The sequence below is a fragment of the Berghia stephanieae genome, chromosome 3 (genome assembly GCF_034508935.2).
Source record: "Berghia stephanieae isolate SIO BIC M18660-M18661 chromosome 3, UCSD_Bste_1.3, whole genome shotgun sequence".
NCBI lineage: Eukaryota > Metazoa > Mollusca > Gastropoda > Nudibranchia > Aeolidiidae > Berghia > Berghia stephanieae.
Genome location: NC_088362.1, coordinates 27,646,132 through 27,672,761, shown reverse-complemented (window position 1 = coordinate 27,672,761; position 26,630 = coordinate 27,646,132). Strand labels below are relative to the sequence as shown.

The 26,630-nt window shown below is 34.5% G+C and overlaps 1 protein-coding gene, 1 long non-coding RNA gene and 1 other non-coding gene across 19 annotated transcripts in view; 1 reads left to right on the top strand and 2 right to left on the bottom strand.

The window, feature by feature from the left end:
- The window catches only part of LOC144967475 (inositol hexakisphosphate and diphosphoinositol-pentakisphosphate kinase 2-like), a 100,631-nt gene that overhangs the window by 6,000 nt on the left and 68,001 nt on the right, over positions 1-26,630 (top strand). For 7 of the 17 annotated variants that reach the window (XM_078904774.1, XM_078904769.1, XM_078904772.1 and 4 more), the window contains exons 5-16: positions 866-1,044; positions 2,185-2,267; positions 3,155-3,306; positions 4,576-4,677; positions 5,919-6,080; positions 7,146-7,267; positions 10,226-10,327; positions 11,971-12,057; positions 12,583-12,768; positions 16,187-16,272; positions 17,878-17,904; positions 19,387-19,428. In XM_078904774.1, the coding sequence (XP_078760900.1) occupies positions 866-1,044; positions 2,185-2,267; positions 3,155-3,306; positions 4,576-4,677; positions 5,919-6,080; positions 7,146-7,267; positions 10,226-10,327; positions 11,971-12,057; positions 12,583-12,768; positions 16,187-16,272; positions 17,878-17,904; positions 19,387-19,428 (1,330 nt within the window). The remainder of the gene's footprint in view (positions 1-865; positions 1,045-2,184; positions 2,268-3,154; positions 3,307-4,575; positions 4,678-5,918; positions 6,081-7,145; positions 7,268-10,225; positions 10,328-11,970; positions 12,058-12,582; positions 12,769-16,186; positions 16,273-17,877; positions 17,905-19,386; positions 19,429-26,630) is intronic. The other 10 variants (XM_078904778.1, XM_078904775.1, XM_078904776.1 and 7 more) reach the window with 2 other exon arrangements.
- Positions 5,902-26,118, bottom strand: LOC144967477 (uncharacterized). Its single transcript, XR_013644396.1, has 3 exons — positions 25,981-26,118; positions 9,687-9,789; positions 5,902-6,026 (listed from the first exon to the last, which is right to left on the bottom strand). It is a non-coding gene; the product is annotated as an uncharacterized LOC144967477 (long non-coding RNA).
- Positions 18,605-18,676, bottom strand: Trnat-ggu (transfer RNA threonine (anticodon GGU)). The gene has a single exon. It is a non-coding gene; the product is annotated as a tRNA-Thr (tRNA).

Sequence of the window (26,630 nt, the reverse complement as noted above, 5' to 3'; positions counted from 1 at the left end):
TAGCATTAATTGGGTTGTGGCAATTGCTTGCTATCCTTTGGATATTGAAAATAATTCCATGGACGGGCAGGTAGAGGATTCAGAAAAAATTTTCAACTGCTCCCAGTCTTTTTGCTTATGAGGCAAAGTCTCTACCTCTATACCTAGGACAGCCAAGGAAACTGATCAAGGATGGTTGATCATCTGTAAGACATTTTCAAAGCAATGCAAAACAAAATAAGATTGTCATCAGTGAAAGTTTAAACCAACAATACAAGCATTCTGGATCATTAAGTGCAGTACTTTTAACATGAACTTAACATCATATGACATGATAAGATCTGTCGTGTATCTGTATGAATTAATGTGCAGTCTTCTTATTTTAAAATTAGTCAACTATGAAGCCGGATATGAAAAGTCTCTTACAAGGGGTCCGAAACCAATAATAAAACATATAGCATGCAAGACAAAACATGATACCTGTAAGGTTTTATTAGAACATTACAGTGACACATAATACCGTGGAATAAAAATGTTAACAATTTTATTTGCACAACTGAAAAATAACTCTGGTCTATGTGGACAGCAATTAGTTCTCTATATAACTATCAACACCTCAGTTCGTCTAGAACTTAATATGTTTTATTATTCAACTAAAATTCATTGGTACCCCAATCTTATAAAAATAAGAAATAGATTGTGCATTTTCATTTACACACATGCTATAAGTTGACATAAGCAACCATTATTGTGTTCATGTGGTACATTTTCATTTACATACATGATATAAGTTGAGATAAGCAACCAGTATTGTGCTCAAGTGGACTTGCTTTTTAAAAATTTTTTGTTTCAGAGCTCATTTATTTTTGTTGTTTTCCATTTTTAGGTTTTGGTATTTGATGAGGACACAATATTAAACAAGCCAGTGGAAGAATGGCCAATAGTGAATGGCCTTGTCTCATTTTTCTCCCACGGATTCCCCCTAGACAAAGCCATTGCATACAAGAATCTGAGGAATCCTTTCATTGTCAATGATTTAGAGATGCAGTACATTCTCCAAGACAGGTATGGCAGAGGTTATATATAAGAAAAACACACTTTGTATTTATATTGTTTCTGTTTCATTTTGCTACATACACACGAGAGCACTCAGGATAGATGCTCACACAATCAACACAAATACAAAAGATATATGTGTACTTTTTTTTATTAACAATAATGTGGAGTAAGAAAATCCCACATGACATGTCAAATGTACTAAAAAAATCTTATAATTTTATTAATAATGAAAAAGTACTCTTTTATAACATGAAATGCCAAAACTTCAAAGCGTTTTACAATGCCATTAGACTAACTCCATGCAAAGACCCATGCAGCAGTCGCACATATATATGTTTTACAAAATAGAATAAAAAATTACATTCGACAAATGAAAACTATAAATAAAACAACTAATTAAACAATCAATCAGAAAACATCTATGATAAAACTTGAAAATGGCTTTTCAGCTTTTTCTCAACTTCCTCCTGATAATGTGCTTTCTTATTGATGTAAAATACTCACAACATCCACCAGCCATATGTAATGTACCAACACACAAAACTATGTAACCTTGAGCGTTTATAGTCTGATTGGTAAAATTTAGTGAGATCTAATTGTTAAAATGGCTGTCTAAAATCAGTAACAAAGAGCTGAGTGATGTCAATTTATTCCTGCTATTGAAACAAGACCACATAGTTGAGTCATGTGATAAGGAAATTATAAATGTGACCAGTGGGTTCAATCTAGTATTATGCTTGAGTGAAGTAATGTTTTAAATGAATATATCAGAAACATATATTCTTCTTCTTTTATTTGTTCTTCTATGACCTTTCGCCACGACATTATAAGATATCGTCGCCTAGGCATTCCACGAAGGAATGTAGATAATTCATCAAACAAGATGTCTGATGTTAACAGGAATCACCCCTGTTGTCTAAGTGAGCAAATTGGAGGTTATTAATCTTGCTCAAGGCAAAAAACGAAATTGCCTGAAGCGGGGCTCAAACCCGGGACCTTCCAGGTTACAGTGCAATGCCTTAAGGCCACGTCGCCCCAATTATTAGAAATTAAATTCATTTTCTCTCGATAGAGTTAAAAGACATATTTAAGAATACATATGTTGTCTGCTCTCTGTACAAATATCTTTTTCTGTTTAATCCTCAGACGTAAAGTTTATTCGATGATGAAAGAAAACAACATACCTCACCCACGTTATGCTGTGCTGGACAGAGAAAATGATCCTGATTGTAACTACAACTTTTCTTTTGAGTCTTTTACATAAAAATTAAATTAAATTGAACTTTTAATAGCGTAATATCCACCAAACATGCTCAAAGCACTTTACAAGGGTCTCTGACCAACAGAAACAAGTAACATGAAGAACGAGACATGACAGCTGTTAGGCAATATTACATTTTTTTCAGACAGAGACAACGCTGTTAACAGGTACTCATTTTACACCTGAGTACGGTGAGAGAATGTGCATAAAGAGCCTTTTCCAAGGACTCAACTATGCACTGAGTGAGGCTCGAATCCAGGACCTTCTGATCTGAAAGCCAGTGTCATACCACAAGACCACATAGCCCCATATGCCTTCCTCATGTTAAAATTTTCAAATTTTCCAGAATTGGATCTTTTTCTTTTTTTTTTTTTCAGCCAATTATTTTTTAGAGAAAAAAATTGTAAAATTATCTCTTTATTTATTTTTTTATGTCAGTGTCAGGGTTTCAAAATTATATTTTTACCTCTACAATGATTTTATTTAAAAATTTTAATATAGCTTCCATGTCATCATATTACAATACTTACGAAAGAATGAAAATAGAGAGGCTTCGTATAGGAACAATACAGACAATGGACATTTCGGGGACAAACCCTTCGTCAGCACAGCAAGAAACAAATTAACGTGGGTTGTTAAGTGATGTATTTATGTTTTAATTGTTTTTTTTTGCTGTTGGCTGAAGAAAGGTTTTGAGCCTGAAACTTTTTTAAAGCTGTTTTGTTCATTTTTGTTTATTGTTTTGTCTTAGGAGTTAAACAACTTCTGTAACACCTTTTATGTCATGAATATCAGTTTATTAGTATTTAGCATTTAGTCTTCCGAAAGATTATACTTTTAAAACTTTATTTCAAGGTCAAGTGATTGAGACAGAGGACTCTATAGAATTCAATGGCAACCTGTTTATGAAACCCTTCGTGGAGAAGCCTGTGGATGCTGAAGACCACAACATTTACATCTATTTCCCTCAAGCTGCTGGTGGGGGGAGTACCAGGCTTTTTCGTAAAGTAAGTCAGCCATACTGGGCGCCGTCCTTTGACCTCCCATGGTGGGCAGGAGGTCATGCTGTGTCTTCTATCCCCTTATATCTGTTTTCCGAGTTGCTTTCTGTTTGTCCTGGAATGGGATTACTTAGTTTTGTCTCAGCTCTGGCTGGAGTCCTTGACTGGGAGGGAAGCAGTCAATTGTATAGTTATAGTTTTGGGAGGTGATATTTTTTTCCTTGTAAATCATCTCTCTGTTATGTATTGTTAATTATATATTCCGTAAACATTTGAGTATGTTCCTCTTAGTGGGATCCTGTGCTGGTGTCTGGATGAGACTTAAAGGTGATCTCAAACTAAGTACATTGATCGTATGCTCTAGGAATAATCTATATCGCTCCCTATTTTAACCAATTCCCCTTTGTCTTACTTTTTCTTGGGTGCTTTGATAGTAAATCTAGAATATTTTGACTATTCTATTTTCTTCTTTTTACTGGTGCTGATATGACCTAAATGTGTCTCAAGCACCGTAAAACCCTTAAAATCAAAAACAAGTCAGCCATATTGTACATAATCAAACTTATTTAAGAAAAGTGATCTAATAATAAGGGGAAAAAAACCCCCCAAAAAACATGGAAAAAGAGGATAAAGATTAGGGAGTGGTGTGGTGGGAAAGGATTGAATTTAAGAATTAGTTCAATTTAAGACCAAGCTTCCATTAAGATTTGTAAAATTCATGCTACAATTTCTCGTAAAGCATCAGAAATACACTTCATTTAATTTTAACCCTTTCCTGTTTCTACAGGATTTCCTTCAAATCATAATTTCTCCGAATCTCTATCCAGTTATACTTGTGCAGCTATTTGGTTTCGTGATATGACACTCACTTTTGGATCAAAAGGTCATGGGTTTGAGTCCAGCTCTAAGCAGCACATTGTTGAATCCTTGGAAAAGGCTCTTTACTCACATTTTCTCACCGTACTCAGGTGTGAAATGAGTACCTGGTTGTTGAGAGCGTTGTCTTTGTCCAAAAAAAATTGTAACATTACCTAACAGACATCATTTCTCGTCCTATATGTTAAGTGTTGCTGTTGGCTATGGACCTGTAAAGCACATTTATTGGATATTGCACTATATAATTGCTCAAGTTTGTATAATTGCAGATCTAATCCTTTTCACCAAGAGAACGCAGTAATTGTGATAACATTTTAACTTTAATGAAACTTGAGTCGTATCACAGTTTCTGCTCTCTTTGTAAAAAAACTGTCATGATTGTAATTTAACATTTTTCAGATAAAAGACAGGAGTAGTGTGTACTTGCGTTTCTGTCGAGTCAGATCAAAAGGATCATATTTGTATGAAGATTTCATGCCAACTGATGGGACAGACGTTAAGGTACGATGTTTAGAAGTGTGTGTCATTATTTTTAGAAACTCGTTTTATCAGTAATTTTTATCATGCCATAGAAATGATATTAAATTACTGTCTGATAAGTAATTGCCATTTTAGACTTTTGTATGTTTTTATATTTTATACATTATGATTGAGGTAAGTAGTTATACTTAAATTTATCTGTGCACATTTCCAAAACTTTCCTACCATGCTGAGTACACTTTTAGGATTGGCATAATTGCTGTAGACAATCTTCCATATTATAGTTCACGAGATGCAAAAGACATTATATGCCCATCCCTGCAAATCTTGCAACAAAGCAATTGACCAATGTAAATTCCAATCGCATAAGTTATTCATGTGTACCAGTATTACTGTGTATGTGTGCGGCTATATGGTCTTGTGGTATGACACTCACTTTCGGATCTGAAGGTCCTGGGTTCGAGCCTCGCTCAGTGCATAGTTGAGTCCTTGGAAAAGGCTCTTTACTCACATTCTCTCATCGTACTCAGGTTTAAAATGGGTACTTGGCAACGTTGTCTGTCGGAAAAAAAAATTGTAATATCGCCTAACAGGCGTAATTTCCCTTCCTACATGTTAAATGTTGCTGTTATCCAGGGACCTCTTGTAAAGCACTTTGAGCACATTAGTGGATATTGCACTATTTTACAAAACTTGTGTATGTGAATTTTTATACGAAATATTCAGGGCCTTTTAAGATATTGCAAATCCCTTAATGATTTATCATCATAAATGTTAAAAATCAAACCAGTTTTTTCTTGCTCCTCTCTCCACCCTCCCCATCCCCCCTTCCCCAATCGATACTTTACTTGAAAATACAACTAAGATCTCGGCAATCTTGAATCTAGGTTTCAAGCCTTCTCTTGATATATGATCAAACTAATCTGAATCTGAATGTTACTCGAAGTCAACTCAATTCTGAGTATTTGTATTCGAGGGTGGAGAGAGTTGTCGAATGTGATAGCCATTGTTGGTATTTAGGCTGAAGAATTTTGATAATCTTCGTTTGAACGTTTCTTAATCTGTTGTGTTCACACATGATTCGGGAAGAACGTTCGAGTCTTTGGTAGTGCGAAGTGCAAATGAATATTTGAAGATGTTTGAGTTTGTAAATGAAATTTTTTTGAATTGAATCAGTAAACACCACTTTATGCAAATTTCATATGAATACCAAAAAAAAAAAAATTGTTTCCTTAATTGTTTTTTCCCTTCTCATACTTAAGGTGTACACTGTAGGTCCAGATTACCAGCATGCAGAGGCCCGCAAGTCACCAGCCCTGGATGGCAAAGTTGAGAGGGATAAGGAGGGAAAGGAGATTAGATATCCTGTCCTGTTGGCGAATAGAGAAAAGATGATAGCAAGAAATGTCTGCAAAACTTTCAAGGTATTTTGTACAAAGTATAAGTGTTTTATTTATTGCTTCAAGCTTCGAGCAGCAACATTTACATTAGTTGTTTAACGAATGAATTTACTTATCCGCTGTGTAATGTAATTTCTGCCTCAGACTTAAAATTTCATACATTCATGTCAAGACATATTAGTTGGCACCAAGTGCTTCAAAACTGATTGATAAATAACAATGTGAAATTGAATGTAAGCTTAAATTTAATATACAAAAACAGATACAATGGATGTTTCAGGTTTCCCCTTTATCAACAAAACAAGATTAATTAAACACGACAGACAAATGAGATAATGTGGTAGTGGCATTGTTAAGATGAGTGAAGGAAATTCAAAAATAAATTAATTGAATGGAAATAATATTCCATTTATTCACCCCTTGGATTTTTTATTCAGTTAGTATATAAGGACTACATTTTTATACTCAAGGAAACAAAAAAAAAAAAAAACCCCCAAAAAAACAAACCACCCAAAAATGAGGATTTTAAACTCGAGTCCAAATCCAAGTCTTTGGATAAGATTGTAATGTTTAATCCACTCTGATATCATGACCCCTTTGTATTCATTTTTTTTTTCTGAAAGGACTGTTGTTCGCTTTTTAAGTGAAGTAAAGATAATACTTAACTGATTCTGGAGAACTTTTATTCAATATATTAAGATAACGTCTTTGCTAGTGTATGAAAACGTATAGTTGTAACATCTATAATCTATAATAAAATCTAACATCAAAACTCAGTCTGTGATGATGCAACCTTGTGACAAATATTGTGTTCATCGTGGCAGTTATGAAAATCACAGGCTTCATCTATATAACAGCTTTTTATTTTTTTCTCTTTAAAAAAACCCAATTAACTGGAGAACACCTTTGAATGAATGAAGTTGATATACTTTGTTGATTTATAACTATCACGCAAAACACTGCGAAGCTGGATATAGTAGACATTATAAGATGTTCATTCTGTAAACTTGAATTTTAAGTTTTGCTTTTAATTATGTGACGGATCATGAGGATTGAATGAATTTTTCTGCCATGCTCCATTTTTACCAGCAAAATGTGTGTGGTTTTGATTTACTGAGAGCCAATGGCCAGCATTATGTGTGTGATGTGAATGGATTCAGCTTTGTCAAGACTTCCAGCAAGTATTATGACGACTGTGCTAAAATACTAGGGTAAGTTTGATATTTGTCATTTTATTTTTGACCAGCCTGATAACTTTATTTTGATTTTATTTTTTGACCCTGTTTAGGTAACATAATGTTTCAAGCTCAATAATCCCAGCCATCTGAAAAGAAATGAATAAATAACAATGTGAAATTTAATAAGATTCAATTTAATATACGAAAACAGATAAAATAGACATTTCTGGTATCCCCTTTATCAACAAAACAGGATGACTGAAACACTACAGACGAATGAGATAATGTGGTAGTGGCATTGTAAAGATGGGCATTTCTGCCCATCAATGTTTTTGTTTATTCATCTTAACAACCCCACTACCACATTATCTCATTCATCTGTAGTGTTTCATTCATCCTGTTTTGTTGATAAATGGAAAACCTGAAACGTCCATTTTATCTGTTTTCATATATTAAATTGAAGCTTACATTCAATTTCACATTGTTATTTATTTCTTCGAGCAGCAACATTTACATTACCCACAGCCGTTTAAATAGGGCCCAAACTTTCACTTTAGTTACTTCTTCCCTCACTGGCTACCATCGAGTAATGTAAACAATCCACCGTCAGCCACAGTGATAACAGCTGTCAAGACCGGGTGCATTGGCAATAAATTATGTCTGCAGGTAAATCTCATCGCTTTGAATTTCTCTCATGGAGAGAGTAGTAGAAATCTCATCAAAATACTCAAATTTCTCAGCCCATTGTGGACGCAGCATCTTTTTCATAATTTTCAAACATATATGGATTCAAAGACCAGCTTTTCCTCTACAAGACGTAATTATTTTTATTTACATCATTAAATGATAAGCTTGTGTTTTGCTCTTTTGAATAATCAGAGTTTTTTATGAAATAAATATTAAAATTATAAGTTTAAGAAATATTTTAAAATTCAAAATATCAAACCAACACTTTTTACCATCAAGTGCGAGGGATCAGAGAAAAGTAGATAAAATTATCTTTCATATGATATATACTTTATTATGTAGATTCAGGGATTTAAGAATAGAGGGTGTGGAAAGGAATCTCAATAATTATTTTTGTTACCAACAAAGAGGAGAATATTTCATGATATTTTAGAAACCCAATAATAAAACTAGATAGTGATGATAAGAGACATTTATTTAGTTTGATTTCATTGAATTTAAGCGGAAATTTTAGATATTTCTTAAATTTACTGATTTAAGTTCTGTTCAGGTTATGGAGAGACACACTGAAGACGGTCATCACACCAGTACAAATGAAATATGTCGAATTTGTTGTGAAAGAATACAGAGCCGTGCTGAGAGGATTAAAAGACTTTAGACGTTATCAATAATTGACTATAAATATAAACGTGAAATTCTGATATATTTAAAAATTTCAATTTGCGAGAAATGTATCTCACTGATACATAATTTAAAGAAATGCGATGCAGGTATTGATACCTTTGGTTCTGTGAGAAAACTCTGAACAAGAAACAATACTTAATGAGGTGAATATGATCCTTATCTTTCACCAGTGATGTGCTATATGCAGTCTATATGGCACACAAATTAAAAGAGGTGCAAGTCAAGTACATAAAAAAAAGTAATGGGCATGGATATCTCAAAAATAAGGTTATGAAAATTATAAGAACTCTTTAAGATTTTCTTAGTGGTTTTGATGGTCTTTAAATGAATGTCCTTATATAACAATTTTTAATGGAATTCTTATAATTCGTTGATTCTGGGATAAATATAAGTGAATCACATTTGACTATGTTACTGGTTTATTAAAAAATTTCTATTAATACAATGCTGTGATTGGATTTCAATTTTACCTTACTCAAAATCCTGACTTTTACGTACAGGTGAACTGATATCTCAAAAACGCCTCAATCTACTGGTATAAAATTTATATGTCTACATTCTACAGATATTCAACATCATTTCCATTACTTTTGTTTTAAAATCTTAAGTGTTGAACATGTTAAAATGTTCTCTTAAAAATTTTAATTCACTTAAATTTATGTATCAATTTCATGGGTTATTCCTTTTGCTTTTTAACACCATCATAATTATGATTAAATAATCAATAAAAACTCTGTTAATAAACTGTTTGGTAGTATAAAAATATTTTTGCTACACTTAATAACGGCAATACTACATTAGTTTGAAATTCAGAAAAAATCGATCAAAACGGCGAAAAAATTGTCTCCCTCTCTCAGTGTAAAGCTATGACTCATCATCACTAGACTGGCTAGATTTACCTGGCGAACTAAACTGAAAGCGATAAACGCCTGTGTACCCAGTATTCTGAAAAGAAATTAATAAAATCAAATTTTATTTTCTCGCTATTTTTTTGTGAAACTCTCCCCCATTCCATCCATCACTATCCTCATTGAAATATATGTACATTAAAATGGATAAAGTAAATTTTTGGGTGACTTACTTACTTATCGGAACCAGCCACCACGTAAGCTCTAGCCCTGCGGTCTTGTGCCATGGCGTAGAAGTTAAATGTCTCTTGTAGTTGTTCCAGGTGACTATACAGTCTGTTTTGGGGTGGATTGAATTGATTTTATGAGTTTAAGCTTTTATTCAATGTAATGAAATGAAGAGAGACTGTATGATAAATACAAGTTCAAACAGAGCAGTATTTTAGCTATAATTTCAATTTCATAATATAATTTTTGTCATTAAAGTTATGTGTACACTCTTAAACAATGGTTCAGTTGATTGAACACTCACTTTACAAACATCGACCAGGACAGAGTCGAGATTTTTTTTTTTTAACCCTTTTGTCCACCTTGCAGTAATTGAGTTCACTGCATCTGTTAAATGTGTCGTAAAGCATTTTGGGATAGACTCTTCTCCAAAAGTTATCGAGCAATTGCTACTGTCTATTTGGGAATAAATTCTGGCAACATAGTCTTACGGCTGTGAAGGACTTTTGACTCTTAAACAAATTTCTTTTTTATATAATTTCAGGACACTTGTGATGAGAGCATGTTGTCCACAGCTCCAAATTCCATATCCAATGTCTTCGGCACCAGAGGATATTCCTGTTGTACAGACAACCTCAGGATCCATGTGAGATGTTATCATTTTCACCACAGCCAAACCCACAAATGTGATCCACTGCTCTAGATGATGAAAATCAAATTTATACTCAAAATTGTGAAATTTGGGTCAAGTTAAATTGATATATATGTTTTAGAAGGAAGAATGTTAAAGTTTCATAAAGGGAGAAAACCCATAATTTTATATTTCTGATTATTTTCATCACAAGGGGGCAGCATGGCACAGCGGTGTGATTTTTGCTTCTTACCCGAAAGGTACTAAGTTCAACTAACCACTGCACTGTGTGGCCTTGAGCAAGTCACCTTGCCGTAGCTCAATTTCCTTGGAATAGACCTAAAAGGCAAATTCCCCCTTTGAATGAATATCGGGAATTTTATTTTATTTTTAAATTTATTTTTATTTTGGCATCTGCTTCATTCTGACATTATACCTGATATAGGTGGTGGGTCACAAAGAATGTGTTCATATTTTATTTGTTTTAAAATATTATAATATCACCTAGCAGGCTTCATGTCGCGTCCTACATGTTAAGTGTTGCTAGTGGGCTAGGGGTCAGCTGATATGGACTATGATCACGTTTGTTGGATATTGCCCTATATATATGCTGAAGTTTTTTTTTTTTGTTTTTGTTTTTTTAATTTTAAGATCGAAAACTTAATATGATTGTTTAAATCAAGTCATAACGTCTCAGGATCTTATTGGGCACGATGATTGCAAAAGCACACTTTTTGATGCCGGTGTTTGTCCTTGGGTAAGACACTTTGTTACACCAGTTGATTTAGTCAGATGTGAACGAGTAATTAGCTATAGAAGGCAACAGATCTTTGTATAGGCATTGTAGAATACTTGAACTTAGAAATTGGCGGAGAAAATCTGGCATTGTAAAATGCATCAAATTCACCAGGGCATCTTGGAATATTAATATGCTTTTTCCTTTGATTAGATATAAAGATTTGTTGAAAAATGGTTAGTCATATATAATTATATTATTTAAGCGCAACCGCACCACCAGAACTCAGGCGAGAAGAGGCAACCCAATAATTAGCCCACAAACTGAAAGACCTCACTTTCATTACCCCAGTAAAAACCATCATAAATGAAGCTCCCAGCACATCATGACTCAAATCCAGAAATCCCTTCTACCACTCAGAACTAAAAAACTGCGATATTGGGGAAGCCTGGAGGGAATATTGGACAAATACCATGCCCGAGAGAGGTGGGGTAATCAAAGACCCAACGGAATTTATGCCAGGCTACAAGAATGGCAATTGAAAACAGTGGGTCGCCTCAAACCAACTACTGACAGGTCACGGCAGGACTGCTGCAAACATGCATCGATGGGGTCTGAGAGAGTCAGACGACTGTCCTCACTGTCAGGGAATGTCAGAGACAGCAGACCAGATAATCTTACACTGCCATGTGACGAGATTGGCGGGTGGTTCAAAGGCTGCCCTCAACTGCGGTGATGAATTTAAAGTCTGGCTGGAGACTTCCATTGTGGAGATGTAGCCATATGCTACTACTACTATGATATTAACAATCCCATGTATATTTAAACTTTAAATTTCATTTATTTACTTTGTTGTTACATTTTGTTTTTAAAAGTGGTAATTCTAATACTTATCTAATTTTTTAAAAACATTTTTCTAAAGGATGGAGCTGAGAAGTGTGATAGCTGTGATACGCCATGGGGACAGAACACCCAAACAAAAGATGAAAATGGAAGTAAAAAATAAAAAGTGAGTGTTTATTTTCGAAGATGGGAATTTCCTTGTATTTGAATTATTATGAATCATTTTTTTTACTTCCTCCACCTTACACACCCCAAAGCAATGCAAAAAAGCCTGCTATTAGCTTTAAGGATCTTTAACAGAACATCTCACTGTTGTCATCATTATCTTGATTTTTTTTCATTATCATCATCATCGTCGTCGTCATCATCATCATCATCAATTATCTTTGCTTAGAACTTCACAAGAAATGGTATCATGGTATATGCTTAATGGTTTGGGTTTTTTTTTCACATTTCCTTTCAGTGTTTCGAATAGTAAAATCTGCTCATATTTTGCAATCCATATGTTGGATTTATAAAGAGGTAACAAGATTTTTTTCCCCATTTATAAATAGGCAGGTGTGTGAGTTGTTCTGTCCCATAATTTTGGGAAACATTAAAGGGGAAAAAAAAAAAAAATAATAATAATACTTTATTCATCCATAGGATTTTTTTTGTAATTGTGTTTATACTATCATTTCCCTTTTATCAGATTTTTTCAACTGTTTGAAAAGTATGGAGGCTTTCCTACGGGTCACTTGAAGTTGAAGAAGCCCAAACAACTCCAAGAGGTTCTAGACATCGTCAGGGATCTGCTTGCTGAAGGGCAAAGCAATGCTGACCCAGAGGTAGAAGAAAAACGGAACAAGTTGAACCAGCTAAAGCTGGTTCTTGAGATGTAAGAACATTTTTTTTTCTTTCTAAAATTATGCTTTTTTCATTGCAGGATATTGTTCTTTTGTTGTTGTTGTTGTTTTTTAAAAAGATAAAATCTGTGACCCCATGCTTAAACTGAATAAACCACATTTTAATCATACTGAGAAAATTGAATATGGATTTCAAGGTTTGAAGAAACTGAAGTTTTCAGGAGAAAGGTAACCTGTTTTTAAAAAAACTAAATATTAAAACTTGAAATATAAAGTGAAGAAAATGGGTGAAATATTCGTCAGAGTAACTCATATTTCAAGAAAATGAGGCTTATCGGGTTTATGAAAAAGGACCACAGAAATAATTCTAACGATTCTTTAAATAGTCTGGAATAAATAATAATTTGAATTAACATTTCCTTCCATCAATAATGTGTTTGCATTTCTCTACAAGGCAGTCATGGACATGTCAGAGTGAAGCATTATTTGTAACAGTATGTTCTTTTAGTTATACTTTGTATATGACACATGACCTTTACTTGTTATTATTTTAATGGCCTCTTCTAAATACTCTTTTTAGTCCAGTTTCAAGGTGATTCTAACGATATTGAATGGTAATGTCACTCTGTAGCTTAGATACAATATCATCATAAGACACTCATTATTTATTCATCTTCATCAACACCACCACCCTTTTTTTTTTCTACACTGCACACGTATCTGTTTCCTCTACAATATCTATCTTCTTCATCATTTTATTTTTATCTTTTAAGTCTCTTTTACTGTATTTATATTGCTTCCTTTCTATATTTTTTTTTCTTCTTATTCTTAAGCAGTCTCTAAGAGAATTTAAGGATAAGAGACATTTTCTTAAATCTTGATATAAATTGCAAGTTTGATTATGGGTTGATTTTATTGAATGATTTATGGTTTATTGCGTTGTCAAACTATTTTCCATTAGATAAATCTTGGGAATCCCCATTGCCCTTTGTCCCCATGTAGGTAGAGCATTCAATTCACAATTAAAGGGACAGGTATCAATCCCAGGTTCAATTAGAGCCCACCCAGCAGTGAATGGATAGTTGGCTTTATTTGAATTGGTGAAGAGTTATTTATGGTATGCAAGTATCTTACCTAAAGGCTAACAAATAATTATTACTTCCTGTTAAACGCAATTGAGACCAGGGATAACTTCAGCCCCATTGGCCCATGGCTTACAAGGATTTTTTTCTTTATCTGGACAGATAGAAACGTTTCTGAAAAAAAAAACAACAAAAAAAAAAACAAAAAAACCTTTAGTTCATTTTTTCCTTGTTAATTGAAGACCAATTTTTTGTTTGTTTATATATTTCTAATTTTGTAGAAATTAGGGAAAAGTTCCCCCACAGTATCTATTTGGTTCTATGACTATATTTGATATATTTTTTTTTTCTCTCAATATTTCATTTCCTTGAATGAAAACTGGGGCAACTCTGTGAGGCTGCAATTGACCTTAAACTGAACCCACTTGTTGATTGGTATTAGTGGTGTCCAGGAAAAATGTCAATCGACTATCTGTCTTATATGATTGCTCATTTTTTATGTCTGTGAATGTCTGCTAGACAGGCTAAGTAAGTTGTTGTTGAAAAGTTGTGGTTTTGTGTGATTAAAGATATCCGTTTGGAAATTTAAACAGGTCGATAAGCTGATGTCTTTTCTTTGTGGTCTGTCTTGTGATATGTTATTTGATTTCGGAACTGTGGACCCTGATTTCAGTCCTACTATGGGGGGAAAGTTGTGTCCTTGGAAAACGGCTCTTTACCTATATTCTAAATGGTACAGATGTGTAAAATGAGTTCATGGTTGGTAACCAGTGTTGTCTCTAAAGATGAAATATTTTAATAGTGCTTTACAGGTATTGCGATAGGCATTGCATGTCATCCCATATGATAAATTTGTTTTTTGGCTAGGAACCTCTTGTAAAGCGTGTTCAGTACATTAAGGAGATATTCGGCTAAATGAAAGCTCAGGTTTTAAAAATAAGATTTTTTCCAGTCATAAATTGAGTTTAGTCATCAGTTAATTTTGATACTGGTAGGAGCAGCATCAAATTATGTGAAATATGAGGTGGAACCGCTCATGCTGAAAAGTAATGAGTATTTTAAATGTGTGGATAGAGAGGTTTGGTAGAGCAGTGCTTGTACCTTTTGGCTCTTGAATTGAATCCGTAATAACAAGAAACGAAGTGAGTAGGAAAGTGCCAGAAGACAACAGAGAATAAAAACTTTGTGGCAGAGATGGAGGCTCGAACCCACAACATTACTGGTACGACAACTCTGCCTGGCTGGGGAGATTGTGACTTTACCGTATGTCTATCTATGACCTCAGTCGTGGATAGCTCATACAGTAGAGTCACGATCTCCCCAGCCAGGTGGAGTTGTCGTACCAGTAAGATCGCGGGTTCGTGCCCCCATCACCGCCGTAACGTTTTTATCCTCTGTAGTCTTCTGGCACTTTCCTACTCACTTCATTTCTTGTCATTATCAACATAAGTGCCCGCTCCACTCACTTTTCTGAAATGAATCCCCCTCTGTCTTACTCTACCCCAAGTTGTGTTACCCCAAGAGTGTTATTGGCACTAATGAACCCTAAAAAAACTATCATTATGTCTTGTGTGTGTCGTGTACCAGCTTCTTTTGCCTCTAGGTGTTGAAGTGCTGTCAAACTTCTATATAACTAAACTAAAAATAGGCTAATTTGTGACCCACCACTTCAAATTAGTATTATGTCAAAGTGAACTAGATAGAAAAAGGGATTTTTTGTTCTTGTTACTTGAATAAATTATATCAATTCTCCTCAACCAATGACATGAACTCAACTTTTATATTATTACTATCAATTGAAATTTTAGCATATAGATAGAATGAAGTTGACATCACTCGGGTCTTTGTCATAGTTTTTTGCCATCCACGTTTATCAGTAATTCTCACTTAACTGTATTATCCAGACTATAAAAGTTCATGGTTACACAGAGTTTTGTGTGTTGGTCCGTTATACTTCCAGATGGCAATGTTGTGAGCTTCTTAGCCAAGCACATACTATCTATAAATCACCTGGACATAATACTGTTTTGTGGTGGTAGGTCAAATTTGTGAAATGAGTTGTTGATGCAAGCTCTTAAATTTATTAACTATTCAATTTATTTTGTCTATGACAAACAATGCTTGTCTGTGTATGGCTAATGCTGTACCCAAAGATTGAAATAAACAACAATGTGAAATTGAATGTAAGTTCCAATTTTATAACGAAACCCGAAACGTCCATTCTATCTGTTTTCGTTATTAAATTGAAGCTTAAATTCAATTTCACATTGTTATTTATTTCTTCAAGCTTCGAGCAGCAACATTTACATTACCCAAGGATTGAAGAGTTGAGAATGATTAATGTTCAAAAGTTGTGATTGCTACACAGGTACGGCCATTTTTCCGGCATAAACAGAAAAGTTCAGCTGAAATACCAACCCATGGGGCGACCCAAGAGATCTTCCAGTGATGAGGGTGTGTAAAAAATAAATCATCAATGTTTCAATTTTTATTTTCATTTCTAATTAATATCCTTCCGTTTCATTTTCTTTTTCTGTTTGTTGTTTTTTTTTTTGTTTTTTGTTTTTTATGTTGTGATTGTTTTTTGTTTGTTGTTAATACAGCCTTGTTTCTTCTAGTTTAGCTATTGAGACAAATTTATTCTTGTTTATTTTATCAGCTTTTGCAATCTTTATTTGTGGAACGTGATTTTTATTTGAAGAAAAAGTTTAGCTTTTATATTTCCTTAATTTTGCAACTTGTTTTTTTTTTTATACAGTTGACACAGTCTCAATACTTGTTAGGAGAAATGTGGCTACATACGTTATTTTTATACACACAATGTCTGTTAAAGATGTTTTTTGTTGCCTCAGAATTAGAATTTTTTAGCCCAATTCTACTTTATTTATATGCTTGATTACTTAAATTTTATTTGCTTTTTTATTTTGATTAAAAAAATCAAAAACAAATGAAATAAACAACAACAACAAAATTGAAAAAATAAATAAATAAACAGAACAAGATCTGTAGAAAAAGTATCAAATATAAAATTATCAAGCTCGTTTCTATATGTATCTAGATGGTGACAGATATATATATATTGGGAGTTGATATGATTGTAGCATAGAAATTTAGAGCTTAATGAGTCAAAAAAAATAAAAAATGAATAACTTAAATTAGAGTTGTATAAATGTTAGAAGACCATGTGATCGGCCCAAATATGACAGAGCCCGAAACAATTGAGATTCCATTTGGATTCAAGTACACAGTCTCAGGATTACTACATTGTCAACACTTTGCCATGTACTTTATTTTTTTTTAAATCAGTTCGAGTTTGATTTTAAAGATTGCGGGAAGCTTGTTATTTTCTTGATTGTCATGAGGGAATTAATAGTGATTGTTGAAATAAATTGAATTGCATTCAGTTAAGTGAAGAGAAGGTTCTAATTCTTAGGCAATTTCTTGATGATATTTTTACTCATTTCGTATTTTTAATGTTGTCTCTCTTTGTGTTTCATTAATTTATGGAATATTTGGTTGGGTCTGTAATCAGAAAATGAGTTTTGTGCGTTCAGTTAACATTTTTTAAGGGTCAATCTATGCTAGCTTTTGTTCAAAGTTCTCCTTTCATTTGTCTTTCATCTACTATTTTTCCTTTTTTGCTTAATAAAATCTAGTTTCTTTTCCTTTAAAAAAAAAAAAAAATCTGTTTGCTGGTGTTTTCATAATAATGAATGTGTAAATATTTCATTTAACATTTCTTTAGCACACACAAAAAAACAATGGACTTAGATTAAATTGTCACCATATTATACCTTGAATATCTATTGAGTCACATTAACAGCGCAATCAAAGGAAAATAACTTTTTGCATTTTACTGAATATTTTCTGAGTTTGGCTCAGCCTCTTTGGAATGTTGACCGATGCATTAAATCTATCTTTTTTTTTTTTTTTTTTTGGTCTGATCGAAGAATAGAATGCTATTTTTAGAGTTATTTAATATTTTTCTCTGTTCATTATACTATTCTAGTAAAGAAATAGTTAAAGGTGTTCTATTAAAGTTATCCTCTTTGTTTCTAGGTATCAATAGATATACGGATATTGATCGTAAGGCTGTCTTTGAATTACAAATTTGCCCTTTCTGTATTTTCTTTTCCGAAAAAAAAAAGGAGTTGAATTTCTCCATCTAAGGAACCCCCAATGTTTTATCCTCTACTAACTCATACCTGTTAAAAAAGCAATTGTTTTGTCTGCCCAACATATTTTCAAAAATATTATAATTTACCTTTCATCCTATATTACACACGTGTACCCTTTATATATTCATTTAACCCTTTAAAAGTTTTCTTCTGGGGAATAGGAAATACAATATCTTATATTTAATGTTTTTATCCTTTCCAATCTATGGTAACAATGGTTTTTGTGTATCCTTTTTTGTTCATTGAGGAGAAAAACACAACCAAACACTTTACTTGTCCCCGACTGATGAGGAAATCTGAATAGTATTTTTTGTTGATTTTTCTTTTATTGATTTTATTTCAAAACTAATTTTAAATCATTAACTCTTGGCACTTTCTGTATGGTGTTTTGTATTACAATGGAAAATGGAGTTAAGTGTTACTTGTTTGTGTGAGATTTGTATGTTATGTTTTCATTATTAGAAGTGAAAAGCAATATACAATTTAAGAAATTAAGGAGCAAGCACCGGTGTAAGATAAAGATCTGAACAAGTGTGTATGAAAGGTGCCAAAAAAAGCAAGAAAGAAAAAATACAAGAAAAAAAAACATCCCTCCCAAAAAATCAGTCTACCTCGACTGGGGATCGAACCTCAGACCTTCTGATTACCGGTCAGATGTGCTACCATTACACCACAGAGGCTCCACCAGTCTCTGTGGTGTAATGGTAGCACATCTGACCCATTATCAAAAGGTCTGAGGTTTGATCCCCAGTCGAGGTAGACTGATTTTTTTCTCATATTTTTCTGGCACTTTTCATACACACTTGTTCAGATCTTTATCTTAAAAGCAATATACGAAAAGTGGACGTGGTGTCTGGTATTCAAGACTCAACCTACATTTGAATGTGGATTGGCAAAAGGGAGCCTGACAGCTGAGTTTCCGTGTGTTGATATGTTTTCTGAACTTATATATGTCATACGGGCATACCACCCCGTTTATTTAAGATTCTTGGCTCGTATTCATATGTTCTGGCCTTGCGGTTGGTGTTGGAATGCACTTGTGCATTGTCCAGACCTTGACACGGTGCCCAACACTTCCATTGCTGACAGCAATTACAAACGCATACATTTATTACAATAGTTAGTTTTGGATGGATACGTAAGAGTTTATATAAGCATGCTTACTGAATATTTATGAGATTCTGTCTTGCGTTAAAGCTGTATTTAGTTTTGTTGTTTGGATTTGAGTATTATGCAAAGTTGTGTGTTCATCTACAGGGTTTTATTTAATTTCAATTGTGGCTTACATGTGTGAATTTGCTGTGTGTTGTTTTTTGTTGTTGTTGTTTTTTTGTTTTTGGTATGTATCATAATGTAATACGATGTCATTATAATCCTTTATCTCATATAGACGTAAAATGTTCCGAGTCTGAGGCACAAGACGATCATCTAGGTTTGTTTTAGTATATTCTCTATCAAGGTCTTGTTTGGATTGGCCTCTTCACATTGAAAGTTAATGGGAGTTTTGTTCATTGCACCAATTTGATTATTATTTGTGATTAACAAATGACTTTATAAGTTCCTACTGCTGTATGATGACCAATGAATATTTCATACACTAGTGATTAGGTTTGAAGCAATAGTTGTATATATATTCAGAGAATGTTGAATTATGTTTTGATAATCAGGGTTATAACTATAATAAAACCAGGTTTTTTTCACGCCCGAAATTTTGCTCAATGAAAAAGGTCAAAGACTTGATATTTCATGTAGTGATTTCAACCAAAAACTCAACTTAAATCGATTGGACGGTATATTGTTTTTAGGGAATAGAGGCCACTTCTAACAAGATTTTAAAATGTTCATGTGTGCAGCATTATAATTTGCTAGTAAAAAAAGTGCTGAGTAATAATATAATGGTGACTGTTGTAAGCTGAAAAGCCTTGTATTATTTTTAGAAATATTAATTTAGTTGCTAGCTGTGTGTGGATATCATTTATTTAACTAAAACAACAGTATTTCTATTTTTTTTTAAATTAATGATTTGGCTCATTGTTTTATCCAAGTTTATTTCTAAAGAGGATTTATAGATGTGATTTTATTTGAGTCAGTAACCTATCACATATCAGGGAGAGAGATTCAGTTGTTTTGTCACGACTTATCCAATGAAAACTGGAGAATTAAAGAAATCAAAAGTCTCAGAAATTCACCCGAAATGTTTTCAGCAGTAGATGACCAATTAGAAATATCAATTTTATTTCACCATTTTTCATTCGCTTGTTAAAAAAAAGTATGTCACTTAGGTATTGCAGTACAAATTTGGGCTCACAACAAGATCTAAATTAGTTCTGTGGGTGGTAGACCAATAGGAAAAGCATTTCTGTCTTGCCAGCAGTTATTGTGTTAGATGTTACAGAGGTACTTTACAATAGATTACCATCCAATATTCCCCGTGTGGTGTCCGGGGTCCCTCAACTGAGAGGGTCAAGAATAGCCCAACGCCAAGCCAGCGTGTCGTAAAAGGCGACTAATGGTGTGTGATTCCCCCATCTTTGAGTCACCTGGTCCTCCAGGTTGGGGGTTGGCAAAGGGTTAACACCCCTTTCCGTTAAACTCAAACCGTTACAGAAACACAGACAGACAAACCAAATCCTTTTTTTAGCTTGGGCGACCGAAGAGTTTCTGGAATTACAGAATTTATGAAGGACAACAGACAAAGCCGAAAGGACTCTGCTGACCCGATGACGTCTTCGCCAAACAAGCAGCTTCGAATTGCGTCGTGGAACGTTCGCACCATGTATGAAGCAGGAAAAAGCTCTCAAGTTGGGACTGAGATGAGAAGATACAGGCTGCATATACTTGGAGTAAGCGAAACCCACTGGATACAATCCGGACAGAAACACCTCAAGTCTGGGGAGAAGATTTTATATTCAGGGAGAGGGGACGGGATTCATACACAGGGAGTAGGAATAATTCTAAGCAAGTTTGCCCAGAAGTCACTGAGAGGATGGGAACAATGCGGAGAAAGGATCATCATGGCGTCCTTTACAACACGGAGTAAGAAGATCAGCATGAACATTGTACAGATCTATGCCCCAACAAATGATGCAACAGATGAGGACAAAGATACATTTTATGGTCTGCTACAACAAGTCATTGACAAGTTGCCAAGGAAAGACATCAACATATTGATGGGAGATGCTAATGCAAAAGTGGGACAGGATAACGTAGGCTATGAAGGTATCATGGGACGTCATGGCATGGGAGAAATGAATGATAATGGTGAGAGATTTGCAAATTTCTGTGCATTCAACAGTTTGGTGATTGGAGGATCAGTGTTCCCCCATAAGAGGATCCACAAAGCAACTTGGGTCTCACCAGATGGTGTGACAGAGAATCAGATTGATCATTTTTGTATCTCTCGTAGATTCAGACGTTCATTGGAAGATGTGACAGTACGGAGAGGGGCAGATGTTGGATCAGACCACCACCTGCTATTGGCAAAGCTTAAGCTCCGACTCAGAAAACACGGGGCCAGATCACATACAAGAAGAAAATTCGAGGTGAATGCACTTGATGGGGAAAAGAATGAGGAATTCAAACTACAATTGAGTAATAGATTCCAACCTCTTACTGAGCTCGAGGAGGACATAGATGTAGAGTCACATTGGGCAAAGATCAAGGAAGTTTACATAACAACTTGCCACGAGGTATTGGGGGTAAAGAAATCGGAACATAAAGAATGGATAAGTCCAACCACCTTGGACCTTATTGAAAAGAGGAGAACAAGGAAGGAACAAGTGAATGCAAGCCGAACAAGGGCTTCAAGACTGGATGCACAAGAGCAGTATCGAGCCATAGCTAAAGAAGTCAAAAGATCTGTGAAGAAAGACAAGGAAGCATTCATGAACAGACTTGCAGAGAAAGCAGAAGCAGCAGCGACTGGAGGACACATGAGGATCCTTTATCAAACTACCAAGACACTTGCTGGAAAATATGGGAAACCAGAGGTACCAGTCAAAGACAAAGATGGAAAACTATTTTTGGAAAAGAGGCTCAATCTGAACGATGGAGGGAACATTTCAACTGCCTTCTGAACAGACCACCACCAGACAACCAGCCAGAAATTTTGCCTGCAAGGAATGAGCTACCAATTAGCTGTGATCCACCATCGATAGCAGAGATTGTGGGTGCCATTAACAAGATGAAAAGGGGGAAAGTTGCTGGACCAGACCAGATTCCACCGGAGGCTCTAAAAGTTGATGCGGAAAGAAATGCTGAGGCCCTGCACCCACTATTTGAGAGAATATGGAATGACGGGATATTCCCAAAGGATTGGAAGGAAGGACATCTTATCAAGCTTCCAAAGAAAGGGGACCTCAGTAATTGTAATAATTATCGAGGCATCACTCTTCTTTCTATCCCAGGAAAGGTTTTCAACCTTATTATTTTAGAGAGAATTAAGAATGCAACAGATGCTAAACTGCGGGACGAACAGGCAGGTTTTCGGAAAAACCGTTCAACCACCGACCAGATTGCCTCTCTGCGAGTCATAGTGGAACAGTCTATAGAATGGAACTCTCCTCTTATTGTCAACTTTCTGGATTACGAGAAGGCTTTCGACAGTATTGACAGAGCAACATTGTGGAAAATTCTGGCACATTATGGACTCCCTGAAAAGATAGTAAACCTCATTAAGGAAATGTATGAAGGATCAAGTTGCAGGGTTGTACATGAAGATCAGCTGACTGACAGCTTTGAAATTAAGACTGGTGTCAAGCAGGGATGCTTGCTCTCTCCATTCCTGTTCATCCTTGCCATTGATTGGCTAATGAAGGAAACCTCCAAAGGGAGAAGAAATGGGATACAGTGGACCCCCTGGACACAGTTGGATGATCTGGATTTTGCAGATGATCTGGCTCTTTTGTCCCACACCCAGGACCAGATGCAAGCAAAAACCACAATTATAAACAGCCTCTCGGAATCAATTGGTCTAAGAATACACCCTGCAAAGTCAAAGGTCTTGAGGATAGGTACGCGTCAAAGGGAGCAGATCAAAGTAAAAGATCAGGAACTCGAAGATATAGACACTTTCTGCTATCTCGGAAGTATAATTGACAAGGATGGAGGCACGGAAGCAGAGGTGAAAGCACGAATAGGAAAGGCACAGGCTGCATTCACATCTTTGAACAGAGTTTGGAGAACTAAAGATATCTCCCTTCAACTAAAGCTAAGACTTTTCAACTCAAACGTGAAGTCTGTCCTACTGTATGGATGTGAAACTTGGAACGCATCACAGGCATGTATAAGGAGGGTACAGATTTTTGTAAACAGGTGCATGCGTAAGCTACTCAGAATAAAATGGATGGATAGAATAAAAAATGAAGAAGTATGGAAAAGAACACAGCAGAAACCAGTAGGAGAGGATATAGGAAGAAGACGATGGAGGTGGATTGGACACACGCTTAGAAAGAATGACTCAACTATAACAAAGAAAGTATTGGACTGGAACCCTCAGGGCAGAAGATCAAGGGGAAGGCCACGAGGAACATGGAGAAGAATTAAAGAAGCTGATATACAGAGAAGTGGTAAGACCTGGAATGAGATAAAAAAGTTGGCTCAGGATAGAGAAGGATGGAAACTGTTTGTCTGTGGCCTATACCCTGACCCAGGGTGAAAAAGGCAATGATGATGATGACCATCCAATATGCATTGATTTTACTATCTGTTTAATGCTTCTGAAACCAAGATTAATTGTGGCTTCATTAGCTTTATGGCGCCAAACGACAACTCATTGTTTAAAATTGAATGATACAGCAGACAATAAGATATTTGTTTTATAAGTTCTTAGGTCAATTGCTTTTATTTTTTCTTCATTTAGATTTTTTAATATGTGTAAATTCAGAATTCATCGAGGGATTGAATATGGAATATATATTTTTTTAATTGGTAACTTTTTAAATTATATGAATTTAAAAATCAAAATATATATGTTTATAAATTATGAATGAATAAATTACATCAGTCTTAGAACTAGGTAATAACATGAGGTTTAAATTTTTTCTTTTTTTTTTTTTGTGTGGTTTTAATATATAAGAGGTGATCAAGTATTTTGTGTTTAAATTGTGACTAATATTATTAATAACCTGTGGTACTGGAATAACCCCCAACCATCCTATCCCATCCCACACGCTGTCCCTTCCTTTTTCGAAACAGGTGTAGCAAAATGACCATATTATTATTTATTGAGATCACAATTAGATGTCGTAGTTATATAATATTGGGTGAATGTGGTATTCAGATATCTGATGAAAAAACAACCATTAAAAGAAGATAATAAAATAAACAACAGAAACGGGTTTTAATACTTAAATATAGAGTCAGTCGGTTGTAACATTCCCCAATCAAGACTGGTGCCTTGCATTATAACCAAAAACTTGTTTAAAATTTTAACGACCTATTTAAATTTTGATTTCTGTTTCTTATATCTGCTTTATCGATATTCAATATCTTTTTCTTCTTGAACTCGACATTTCTCATATAGATAGTTCACATTTTCTTTCTCTCCAAAAATAAACAATTTACTATTCTGTGAGATCAGTTTGTCAAATGTCTTCATAATTGAATGATCTAAATTGATGGACTGTTCTACAACAGGGAATTCCTTGTTGAAAAAAGGTTTGTATTGGATATGAAGAAAAGGAAAAATAGTTTGGATAAATTTAGAGAAAAATTATTTTGAAAAACATTTGAAACACAAGGCTGGTGAATCATGTACTCTTAGTGTATGTGTATGATTGAATATTATTGTTATAAATGAATGATAAAAATGATGAAAAATTTGAATAAGATAATGATTAAAATATGTTAAAGGATTTACGGTATTATATTTCCTTTGTGGTTTAGGCAGGCGATAGAGCATCCTTTATAAATAATTTACCGTTGCAGGAAAATGTTTGCTATTTACTCTTATTTTCTATCCTAACAGTCATGAAGGGGAGGCAATGTGTATATCTTACATTATTTATCTGCCATAACCTGTTGGTTAATCCAATAACCGTGCAAGAAGAGTATTTAATAAAACAATGGGATTGATTATCATTTAAATAGTCTAAATGCTCACTATGTCAGTTTATTTTTGTATGTAATCATATAGGCGCCATGCAACCAAGCAGCTTCTGGAAAGGAATAGTTTACTTAATACGCTCTCTTTTGCAAGTTTTTGGCTCTTGCTCTCTTGCTTTGACCCAAAACATTCCGGAAACAAAATACCTGACTTGGCTTTCACCGCTTTTCATCAACCCATATGTGCATTTCCTGTATTTAATAAGCTTAATTTAAAACCCTTAAACATTATGTACCATAAAACTGATCCATCAATCCCCGCTCCTTTCTTCTTGTAAGATTGAAATCCAATTGAAACATTGATATTGGTCTGAATGATATATACTGCGTCAATTCCGAGGGCAATTTAATTTTGAAATCGAGCAATGATTCAGCATATTATTTTTTAGTATGTTATTATGATACAGCTAATGGGTGTATCCTTTTCATTATAATGTAATAAGTTGTCATATTTTAATTTATCTCTCAAATTTTACCTTTTTAAAATTCCCTACCAACATTCTTCATCAGACCCCACGAGTTCATTTCATTTCGCTTCCTATATTTGTGTTCATCTTTAAGTTTGATTCTGTTATGAAGCGTGGAAGAATTCCATTTCCTTAGTAGCCTATAATAACAGTAACTCTCTTTGTCTTGCCTATTGTTAGATTTAGTTTGGGGTTTTGTTTATTTGTGTGCTTGATTTGATCAAGGTTTCTGCTGGGATTCATCACCAAATAAGAAACTGTTCTCTGTATGTATGTACCAGGTGTTTCAAACTTAATGTCCCTATGGAGATATATCACAAAATTTCGTTGGACATATAATACATTTATTTAGCAAATAACATTTTGGAACCATTCTGATGTGTGGCTCTCTAACAAATCTGCAGGTCAATAACCTTTACTAGTTGTTCCACTCGATAGTTTAGTTCATGAAGACTGGAATCTTGTACCCGACATTTGGTCTTTTAAATACTTCAGATGCAGATATCTTTCAACGCAAAATGCTTTTTCTGCTGGTGTTCAAGATATGACTATTGTGTCAATAGTTTTTACAATAACAGAAAAATTGTGACGCAGTATGGCTTCCGAATGTTCATATTTACTTCCTTTCAAATTTGGTGCAAATTGGTTCATAAATAATGAAGTTATAGAAAATTTGGTGAGGGACTTTAAGTTTGAAACATTGAGTATGTATGGGGAAAATATTATTTTCTCATGTAAATCATAGTTGTTTTGTGTTCTAGCTCATCATTGATTTAGTGTAAACCTTTTTCAGAGGGATTGTGCCTGTGTCTTATTGGGAGATGATTACTCTCGCATACCAATAGATTGCTCTTGCTGGGTGGGGATCCTGACCTCCCATAGCGGGCAGGGAGGTACAAACTGTGTCTTCTATCCCCCTTTATCTGTTATCCAACATGCTTTCTGTCTTTGTCTCGGAATGAGATTACTTGGTTTTGTCCTGGCACTGGCCGGAATCCTAGCTGGGAGGGAAACAGTCAAATGCATAGTTATTGTTTTGGGAGATGATATTTTTTTCCTTGTA